Raw genomic sequence first — 12,408 nt, forward strand, 5'->3', positions numbered from 1 at the left:
TACATAATAATGTATAATATAGATACAATAATGTATAATATAGATACATAATATTGAGCGATAGTATTAATATCTGCTATCAAACCCCATTTCTGTTTATCTTTTCTGCCTAAAAACTAAATGGTGTTAAGTCGTTTCATTCGCATATTACATTTGATACGTAAAACTTTATTTAAATCGTATCAAGTACTAATGTTACTGTCTCCAATATTTACTGTCTTTTGAATTAGATGTTTGACAAATAATGAGATACAATTAATAAAAATTGTATTTTTTTTTTATAGATGCACCACCCGATACAAATGAAGCCCGCTGACAGTGAAAATCGAAGTGGTGAGTACCTTTATATACATTGGAAATCGTTTAGAACTGAAGGGAGGGAGGGGGAAACGTCACTGGTAAACCAATATGTACATGACTTATCACGTTAAATTATAATAAATAATTATTTTTTTTTTTTTTATTGATCTTAAGCTTCGGCAACTGAGGCCATTAGCTGTAGTAGGATTTGTATTGTATATTTTGGGACGGTAGGGGGGAACACGTGTGTGTTTGTTTTTGGCAGAATTTCGAATGGGGCACCCGTAGGTTTCTGCCATGCCCCGGGGGTGGGGGATGGCAGCACTTGTTCTCCGGTCACCGCGACTTGTCCGGAGAAAAATGCCGCCCGGTAGCCGAGGATCGAACCGCGACCGGCTGCGTCGCAGCGGACGCGGCAGACCACTCGGTCACCTCATCCCCCAAAATAATTATTTGTCGATTCTATTTTTTGCCAATGTTTATTTTCACTGTCACCTTATTGAATTCAACCCCTACTGCAATATTGTCGTCCTTCGTCGCTTCGTATACACAGGCGTGAATTCAATCACTGAATCCGAGAAAACGTTTCCGATTCCGAAAATATACTCGATAAACATAATTATAATTCACCCTATCCGCGTCGTGTATAGAAAACCAACGATAACTACGGTGTGTCGGAGTCATATTATATTATTGATAAGCGATCGACATTTCCATACCTTTCCCCCGCTGTAGAATGAATCGGCGCAAATATAACGGTATGGTGGTGGTTTGCAAACAGTATGCAAAACGCAAATACTAGCAGTAAAATAACACTTGAAAAAACTGACATGCCTATTGTAATATACGTATATAGTGTGACCGAAATGACCGTATTATAAAACATTACCGGAGTAATAATAAATGATGCCGAGTTTGGGGAGGATATAAAAACACACGATGGACTCCAGAAATAATGATTTAAATGCGGTTTTGAATTCGAAATAAAATTATGGCCCGTCGTCGTCTTGCTCTTAGATGCGCATAATATTCCCGTGCCCTCGAAAACGGCTTTATTCTGAACGATAATTAATGTATCTCTCCGTGAACCCGCGGGGCTGTTGCCGTCTCATCGGAGTCTGTTTCCGGAGATTTATGTTGTATCCGTTTTGCTAACGCGTACCTACCAGTATCATGGCCGTTCACAATGACGATGAGTCAACTCTGTTAAATCGTTAGTACGGGATAACGGAGGAGTTCGTTCCACTTCGCAAGACGTTTGTCAATTTCGAAAAAAAAATCCGTTTCAGATCGCAAGACGAATAATAAGCAGAATCTAATATTCCACACGATTTTTCACACATTGATGTTGGTTATTGTCGATTGTAATGGTATAATCTATGCAATTATTGCAGATTGGAAGGGTAGTCTTAAAAATATCAAATGCAAAACCACCTGTACATCCGTCATCCCATGTAATGTAGATATTATATTATTCAGATGCGACAAAATTATGGTACTATATTTTTATATACCAACTACCAAGGCTGTATAAATTAAGTCGTGAATTGTTCCATACCCAATATTATTTAACTTTTATTTTTTCATAAAGGTTCATTAGTAGAAGTTATTCGATTAGAGTGATATTTAAACAAACGATTAGGAAAGTTGTATGATTTAGTTGTTTATGATTAATTTTGCTTAAGATATTTTAAGAATACGATTTCTTATGGGGCTATAAATTTAAAAAAAAACACATTTCCAAAAAGCATAGTATTTACATTGTTAGTAGTATCTACATATATTAAAACATTTTTACATTTTTAATACATCATGGAATATTTGAATAGTATTTTATTAACCCTTTTATGGCCTAGACTAAGATTTAAGAAGTTTTACAAATAACAAATTACACCAACCAATGTAAATATAATTCACAATAACTTATGTTCAGGTGTCCCTGCAATGTGCTCCTTTTTCACTAATTTTCACGTCACATGTCACAAATATTACTGTCTTCAAATTTACTTATTTATTATATAACACAGTATAGTTTGCAAAGAACAATATTTTAACTTGTTGGCTATCAGAACCATTTTCAAGAAACTATAATTTACCAATAAATAACCTAACCTCGAGAGAAATTTCAAATAACTTTCTCAGTGTACCACGTAGATTTATTATAAGAATAATTATATTCGTTTTAAACCAGTTTTTTAAAAAAGTACCACCCTTTATGTAAAGGTAAGCAATATCAGGTAATGTTTAAAAAAAATATATTTGCTATTTTCAATTTGTTTGCAATTTTAAACCATTTCGTTTTTTTTAAATTTCTACCAATCAACAATAAATGATGCCTCTAAACATGGTGAAATACTGTATTAACAGCGTAAATGATCACTTTTTGCCTATTTAAAAAGCCAGAGATTTATAAATAATCCATCGAAAATTTAAGTAGATAAACTAAAATAGATATTAATTTTTTCAATGTCTATCTGCACAAAAAAAACGTATTTGAATAATATGTTTTCACGGAGTGATCGACTCAACGCATCAAAATCACTATTAATGAGGCGCTCAAAGCGTTCAATCGTTAAATCAATCACCCTGTATAGTTAGGACACCGTAATACAAACAAAAACAGATTAATTTATACTTCTGAATATCTGAATATCTGAATATCTGAATACGATATTATTGATATTATTATCTTTGCCTTCATTTTAATTATTATATATTAATAATGAATACTAAATATCACAAGCGACACTTTTAATTAATTTTCACATTGACTTGTGTAATTCAAATTATAATAAAAGTTAAGAAAAAATATTTAATCAACAAAACAGTGAACATAATGAAGTTATTCAGAACTAAATTCTTTTGAATTAATTATTTGTCGTTATTATTATTATTATTAGTAGTAGTAGTAGCAGTAGTATTGATAACGCTTATATGTTTTCCACTTTTCACGCATTACAACTATACACACCGATATCACTGTACAAGATAGTAAATATAAATAATAATTATTATAATACCTACTTTCAAATTTAATATTAATAAAAAAAAATCTTAAATATTTTACCTAATATAAATATTGATATACTATGTATAGTAATGCGTTATGTAAATTGTAATACTTTTTTAAATATTACATTGATCATAATAGCATCAGATCTACACACCATTTTTCACTATTTTTTGTGCCTTGTAACAGGTCAATAAAAGTGAGCTTTTAATAAGTTAAAAATAAGCTATTTTAACCCATAATTACTTGACATAGGTATTGTAGACTGTAGTTTTGCAACTTAAAACATGATGTGTAAATACAAACCTAATATCTGGATTCTAGGGGTTGATAAAAACCCCTTAAGTGAAACGGTACTTTCATAGTTCTATCGTGTATGATATATAATATACCTATATTATTTTTTAATGAGAACATTAAATTAATCGTTTAAAATCAATGTAGGGTGACATGCAAACCTATTTATTAAACGTCACTTATAATACTAATTACAAATTACAATATTATAATAAATATATTATAAAAAACATAATTGGAATGAAATGATAACTACTTTTATTAGGAGACAGCTTTTATTCTATCCTTTTGGTTCATTTTAACATCAATAAGACATCATAATTCATAACGCGCACATTGTCAAACAATTATTTTGTTTAGTACTACAAGGATACAGGTCTTTCTTTAACTATTTTCATAACCTTGTTATTATTGTTTTTCAGTAAAACCCAGCGGGCGGCAATAAAAGGTCTATATTTGATAAGCATCCATTCTTGTATATTTAATAAAATCTTAAAATCCTCAAAGTTTTCAAAACAAAAAAAAATATTTGTTTATTTTCCCGGAAACTTTTTGATTCCCTTGCTTATTTAATTTGTTCGCAATTTGATTAGTTGGTTTATTTTACTCATCATCGTTTGGCTTCTCATTCGATTAAAAGTGTATCGTCAATAAATAATACTAAGAAGCGTCTCGAATCAACATTTTTAAACAAACTATTACTTACAACCGTACAACGACATTATGTTTCCATGTCCACTTTTAAATTACATTTTATTTGTTTTTCCAATAATTGATGTCATTGACGATGACAAATATTTCACAACAAAAGGCTAAATGGTAAAATACGTTATACAACTGAATACAATTTTGTAGATTAATTGTAAGTGATGGGCGAAAAAATTAAAGTTTTCTCTTGATTATTTTATACAGGTGTTGTAAAATAATATATTAAATTCAAATCGAATTATTCTCAATTAACTTGCACGATGTAACACAATATTAAATCATGTGTTATTTAATCGTGTTGGCATTATTGACGTTATTCTATCAATAAAATAACATGTTTTAATTCTGATTCAACTAAATAATATAATAAGAACTCTCTATTAAAATGTGAACCGGCATTATAATAATATATTATATTAGTGATTTCCAAACAGATTATTTTTGCAGGCAATATCATAAATAAATTAATATAAATACATAACGGATAACTGAACTGTTTTGACTTGACCGTTATAAAACTGTTCAGTGAACAATAAATTCCCACAAACGTATGCAAACACTTGAAAAAATTTAAAATGTGAAAAGTGAAATTAAAAATAGTGAGTACCTACTCCTACTGATACATTTTGTAATCCGGAGTATATAAATATTTCATCGACGATCTTTATAAGAGATGGGTTATAATATTTTGTCCAATGATAATGATTATAATAATAACTCCGTATCTTTTTTTTTCAAACATAAAATGTCGTCCCGAAAATGGTTGTTTGTGACTTCCGAAAGGTCGTTACACGGTTCGTTTGAACGTTATCGGATTCAATAATATTATAATGTATGTATAATATAATATAAGTCTGCCGTACCATTATGAGCCGTATGTATGTCCCTGGAATTATGGATCATAATATCCGAAGCTAAATTTAATTCTCTTGGTAATGGGGTTCTAAACTGTGGAAAAACGGGGCCAGCCCTACGGGACACACGCGCCCGCCGTGAATTTATTATCCGAGTATTATGATTATAATGGTTTCGTATATTATTATACAAATATATAATGCGCGTGCGCAGTGCGCACACACTCACAAGCGTATCACCAGACTTTAATATAATATTATAATATACATACTGGGAAGTAGGTACCTACATTGTGTGTGATTATGATAGTAGTTATAATAATAATAATGACAATGATAATGTACCGTGGTATATTTATGAGCAAATATGAGGGATTGGACAAAGAGTGCGTTTTTACAACACGTAATTATATTAATAGTAATAATATATGTTAAGATCAATCATTATCATCTCAGTACGTCTCGCGTCACGTGACACGGGCAGTGCTCGAATTCAGGCTCCTGAGGCTCCACTTCAATTTTTTATATTTTGAGAGGACCATTTCTAATAATTTTCATTAAAGAGGGGGTACGGAGTGTTTTATTTTTCTAAAATAATATTGTAATTTTGTAATTTCGTAAACGTACACATGTACCTGTTTAATAAGATATTAAAATTCAATTTGTTAGTTTTTTTGTATGATAATTGATAACGCGGTCAAGTTTAATCTTTCTAAGCAACGCTAATTGTTTTCAAGTTTGGGAATCCCCTTTCTTATATTTTTCCAACTTGAGCACTGGTCACGTGACGATTCCCTCGTCTGAATTAAATATTAACCCCAAAGACCATACGCGTTGGTGGAGACACAACACAAAATATAATATTATACTGCATAGTGCATATACGTTTTCGCGTTCACATTCGAGCTGAAACATCCCCCGATGGTGCTCAGGCGTATGTTTGTAATACCGACGCAGTCCTCTCTTTGATCCCCATCCCCTTCGTGACACGGCAATAAGTATAGTTTTGTTCTTGGTCGTGTCCCTATGACATTAGTAATATTTCCGTTTTCTGTTGTTGTAGTCATTTAATCTACCAGAGCAAAGGTTAAGTCTCTTTTCCCTTTAAAAGCCCACGCGTGTATATATGTGTATTATAAGTAGGAAATGTGTTTTTCCATTACTATTATTATCATTTAGAAATAGTATACTGTTGTTGTTGTTGTAGTGGTAGTAATAGTGGTATATTTTGTAGTTGTAGGAAGAAACAAAACCTTTGTAGACAGTCATATTTCTTTTTTGTCTAAGAACGATTCGAACGAAAAGCAAAAGCGCATTACTTACGCTCCACTCCGTCATCGAAGTCGTGTCCGTTGACTTTTTCTCTATGATACATGACGTACGATTTCATTATTATTCTTTATGCCTACATTTATTTTACTTTCCTTTATGGTGATATTAAAGACTCAGCCTTTGCATGTACACAACATAGTATTATAAATTATAATATAATATAATACAATATATTATGTATGGCCGCATACACAAGCAAAAAAAAATAACATTCTGTTTTTATTGACATTGCTCATTTACCTTTCTTGTCATCCCAAAAAATCATATTAAATTATTTTCCATAAATATTTATATTTTGTGTCTACATTTAGGTACTCTTAAAGTCTTAACTACTGTTTTGTATGATAGGTACTCAGAAATTTACTGATTTATGCATTAATTCAATTTTTTTTTTGTGGCTTTGTAAACCACTCTAAATATTTATCAGATTGCATTAATTTATAAGTAATTTGTTAAACATCAATAGTTGTAATTTTTAATTTGACCAATAAACTGTATTTGTATATTTTTTTAGTATCATATTAGCTGTTCAACTATATAACTATATTTATGATTTATGATGAAATCGTTTCTATATTTGATGAACTGCGCACACAAATTGCGGCTCGTTTGATTGGATTGAATGTAATGCTATATTAATTTGGTATTATCATAACTACTATCGTTTATTATTGAGGTATCACGTTTCTGTTTATAAAAAAATCATTTGTTCACATAATATGTGCGACATATAAATATATAATATGCCATGTCTCATGTCTCTGCGGTATTCTTTCGACCAATTTTAAAATGATATAAATTCGAAAGCATTCCAGTACTCAAGCACCCTCCTCATTTCTTAAAGTTAATTTGAGTAAATGTCAGCGATACAATAAAGTGTGTGTTATTATATTATTGTATTAAATGCGTATCGTGTATGTGTATTGCACTGCTGTATATTATTTATACTAATATATCCTACTAGCTGTAGTACTGTACGCGTTTTATTTAACTCAATGCTGAAATGCTTGGTTCAAATAAAAAAAAAAATTGAGCGGACGACCTAACATTTGTTTTTTCTTGGTAGCTTAAGGTTAAAAAAAACACTTATTAACTAATATACTTCTAATTACTAAAGACATACAAACGGCAGCAACGTAGCAATATTTTAAACAGTTTAAACGTTTTAACGACAATTTTAAATATTATTGCTTGAAGGTATTTAAAGTAAAGATTTATCGGCCAACCATAGGAGGTATAATTTATAAAATGCCATCGGGTAAACTATAGATGAAACGAACACGATTCGAACTGCTAAGTGTAAAAAGGACAGTTGATATTGATGGACATATACTGGAGCTGTAGTGGTATCTTACCAACATTTATAAAATGAGATCTTGACTCTGTGATCAGGACTTGCGTAAGAGAGGAAGTTGTAGTTCAATGAAGAGAGTTGTGTTTGTAGAATATAATATATTAATGTTTATTCAATACTGTTAAATGTTTGTGGTCAGAGCAAAAAATCTTTTCCTGAAAAAATTAGTAACATTACCCAATATTTAGTCTGGACTTACAGTACAAGCGAAAATTTTAGGGCTCAGCCCAACCTTTTGCATATATACCCTAAAATATACTAGGAATGAAGTCAAGGAGCCAGGGAGGCGGCGATGTTAGGGCGCGGCCAAAAGACCAAACTGAGTTCTACAATTGTGGGATAGTAGACTACTATTCTAACGCTACAGAGGAGTAAATCCCGTATTTATATAGTATCTTTTTAGTCCTAGCTCCTAGCTTATGAATACTAGGTATTATACAGGAGACTTGGAGATGGATCAATGGTGTTGTTGTTGTAATATAATAGTCGTCCTTGTTCATATTCGAAGCTAAAAGATGATTCTACGAACTGCTGAACAGGTACGATAAAAAGTGTTGTTTTTCATAATGACGATATGATATTATATATTTTTAATTAAAACTTGGCTATCTCGATTCTCGGAATCGGGGAAGATTGTCGTAGAATATTTGATACATTACGTAGGTAGAATACAATGATAATATTTATTATACATTATAATATATTAAATATAGTTAAGCGATTTCGTCGATTTATTACACAGCGCGGCAAACAACAACCAGGATCATTCAAGTTTAAACATTGCTTAACTGTTAGTATTATTCGCCCGGAATCGTACTGACGCCTAACACCTACCTTTCTCAATACGTTTTTGTAGTCTGATTTTTGTTTTTGAATGTGTGTATACTGTATACGTTAACAACTATAATATAGTATGGCGCATCATTCAATAGAAAACTGTATAGCGTTCAATGCTAAATGACTTCCGGTGTTTACCAATACAGTTTTTGTCCATCATTTACTGAAGACACGTGTATCAATTGAAAATTTTACAGATACAATCTTGGGTATACGATATATAACAGTGTAATGTAAACTAGGAGGTTAAACTAAACTTCCAAAACATTAATAATAACAAGGAAAATCAGATAATAACATTTGAACTCAATGCTCGCACATTCCAATACTACGCATAAGTGATTTTAAATACGAATCACAAACGATATAAATTATAAATAATCAAAAAATGTGTTGAATTTCCCACGTGTAAGTGTTAATTTTTCATTCAATTGTGCTTATAAGATGGTATCTATAAAATTCGATATTGAAAAGAAGGAATAAATAAATGTATAGTTTAGCTTTCTTTATAAACCTTGGATCTCGGAGAGGGAAAGTGGAGTATAGAAACTAGAACCCTCTACCTCTACCAACCGCCACGCTACTAGATAAGTTTTTTTGTATGGTTACGACGATGCATGTATAGTGTATACATGCTGAATGGAACAAGCATGATATTGACTAAGTATATTGGCTTCGTCGTCATTTTAAAACTTCTTGTTCTGTTAAAAATTGTTGACTTCTGTGGATCCCATTGGCGTATGTTGTTAAATGTTAATTATATTATTATAAGTATTAAGTGTAACATGAAATCACTTATTAAGATACATCATTAACACTTTAAATACACACAAAGGCACATATACTTGTATATAGATGAAGCTGCCATTTTACTTTATATATAGTGACTAAAAAAATTCATACTTTTTCAAACATTTTTTTAAAAATTAAATAATGAGAAATTAATTTTTGTTTAAAGCTTGTTTAGGTAATATTTTGATACATACAATTATTGTATTGTATAATGTATATTGTATATTTGATTAAGATAATAATTGTTTTCCGTTATCTTGTTTTGCTTCTTGTAACTGTCTCGGTGACTTATATGCAGCGTTTATAGTAATAACTAATAATTAATCTTTATATTGTTATAAAGATTAATTATTTCTATAAAAGTTTACATCGACACTACGTACTCGAAGCCAACGCGTTCAATTATTATCTGCGTGCATTGTATAATGTATAGTGAACATATGCCGTAGCGCCGTTATATAATTATTGCATAACATGTTAATTATTGTGGTTCTTGATGTGGTCTTTATATCGAGAGTAAGATGCATATTGCATATTATGTTTATTGTTTGCATACGCGTGCGAACTGTGAGCCATTCTTGCGGATGCGCTCTTGTATTTTAATAATAATAGTTTCCTTGTGGCGTTTGCGATAGTAGAAACTAGAAATCCAGTGGTCCCTTTTATAATTTGGCGGCCTGTTTAGTTAACTACTGTTCCATTTGTTTCACCATACAATTTTGAATAAACTTTTTTTTTAATTTTTCAACTCAAATCGTTGCAACTTGGCTATTATATATTTGTAATTCTGTTGAAATTAGTTATAAAAAATACAAATAAAAACTATGGAGATAAAAATGACATGATAAATAATGAAAATTACTTAAATTAAAATATTTGTAAAGTTAGCTTTTAGCAAAACTTATTTAATTTATAAGTTATAATAACTGAAGTGAAAAAAAAAGTTATATTTAATATAACAGAAACAAATGTTTATTATTAATAATACAAATATTTCAGAATAATGTACATATTGTGTAAGAAATTGTAACGTTTTTCTTTATATGATAATATTTATGTATTATGACTATATAGTATATAGTATATACCAATAGCGTTGGAAATTGCTACGCATTCGTTGTAGATTATATTTTGTTGTCAATAGTATTTCGCTGATAATCTGAATTAAGTACCATATTTTACTTACCATATTTATATATTATTTCATAGAGACGAAATTCGAAATAACCGAACACAACTCAATGCAACGCAATACTTCTACAATTTATCAAAAGAAATAATATTGTATGTGGCTTTAAATTGAAAAATATGAAACAACTTTGTTAATGTAATAAGCAAAAGAAAACTAATAGAAACATACATATGGCACAAAAAAGGCTCGATAATACATGTTACCTACTGTATTTTATTTTCGTTTTTAGATATATCGCGGTGTAATATTTTGAAAATCCCAGACTTCAATAACATCTTTCCGTTGTGACAATAGTGAATAGACATTTTTCGACAACTCTTTTTTCCAATACACTGCATCACAATAACTACACATCGTACACCTTTGTCATCTTTCACTACAAATTTTCTTTCGAGACTTTTATATTTGTAATATTTTACTTTCTGGATAAATTTAAACGTGTTATCCATACTATACAATGTCTGAATTCGATTGTTCTTTACTCAAATGCCGACCGATGGGTATCGGTTTAGAATGTCTTATATAAATAGAAACAAATACTTTAAATTAAATTTCAGTTAATTTTGAACCACTACTATATGAAAAAATCAAAAATACCCAGTTACAATTAAAAATAATACAATAACATACAAGATGTCCACGTCGATTTAAAAACTTGAAATGGTCGTGATGGGGGTAGGTAACGTGTACTACTATATATAGGTCGACCTCTTTAATGGTAAAATATCGTCGCGATGATGAGCACCCGGTGGCCGGTATATTATACACCTAAAATGTCTGCAACAGACTTCTGAAATTTATTTTAAAAATAAACGTCATACTTTTTTTTACTCCCTTAGTCCCGTCCTATATTATATACCTACATAAATAGGGGAAGTATATTTTTTATATTTTTTCAGTAAGTAAAATACGTGCTGTGCAGTGATTGGGGGGGGGGGGGACTCTCGGTGCAATAAATAGCATCCGTGACCCACGTTGGTCGGATGGCCCGTGTTTATGTACTTCACTATTCCTCGAATCTCGTCTTGTGGTGACGGGGCCACGGGGATGGGTGTACGGTAATGGCCTACGACCGGCAGTCTGAATGACGTTCCTACGTTGACAAGTGCATTTAGAGGCGATTCATCCGCTTGTGTTCGCGCCGGCTGGCTACACGACGGCAGACTAATGGCTTTCGTCTAGTGACAAAATTTTAACAATCCAGTTCAGAGATCGGTCTTTCCCCCGCCTTATGTTTTGAGAAAAATTTTTTACCTTCGCGGATTTAAGGCAGCAATGTATGTAGGTGTTTAAAACTAAAAATGTTACATCTATTGAGATAAAAATATGTAAAAAACCCAATATATTACATATTACGGCCGTTTTGTTATGGTACTGAAACATTTTTTCTAAATTGAAGTCCAATGAAAATAAAATTAATGTAGCACTATTACCAAGGTGTTTTTATGTGTGACTAATGGCCATTGATTAAACAATATTCGTAGAGTTAATAAAAACATAGCTAATAATTATATAGTCATATCTACAAATCGTTTGAAAATTTAGCATAAAAATCTTATAAACATAAAATTAATAATAAAATTGACATATGCATTATTAATGGTAATATAAAATGTCCTTACATGCTATTTTTAATATTTTAAGTTCTAGCTGACCCCTGAAAACATTTTGTTATAGCTATGCGAATTTTAAAAACCCATGGCGTTGTAAATGCTGCTGAGTCGCTACCACG

The 12,408-nt window shown here is 30.9% G+C and overlaps 1 protein-coding gene across 17 annotated transcripts in view; it reads left to right on the forward strand.

Annotated features, from left to right (window-relative positions):
• LOC111034385 (CUGBP Elav-like family member 1) overlaps nucleotides 1-12,408 on the forward strand; it is a 178,397-nt gene that overhangs the window by 117,133 nt on the left and 48,856 nt on the right. For all 17 annotated transcript variants that reach the window (XM_022315575.1, XM_022315582.1, XM_022315587.1 and 14 more), the window contains one exon: nucleotides 285-333. In XM_022315575.1, the coding sequence (XP_022171267.1) occupies nucleotides 285-333 (49 nt within the window). The remainder of the gene's footprint in view (nucleotides 1-284; nucleotides 334-12,408) is intronic.

This window comes from Myzus persicae, unplaced genomic scaffold (assembly GCF_001856785.1).
Source record: "Myzus persicae strain clone G006 unplaced genomic scaffold, MPER_G0061.0, whole genome shotgun sequence".
Lineage (NCBI taxonomy): Eukaryota > Metazoa > Arthropoda > Insecta > Hemiptera > Aphididae > Myzus > Myzus persicae.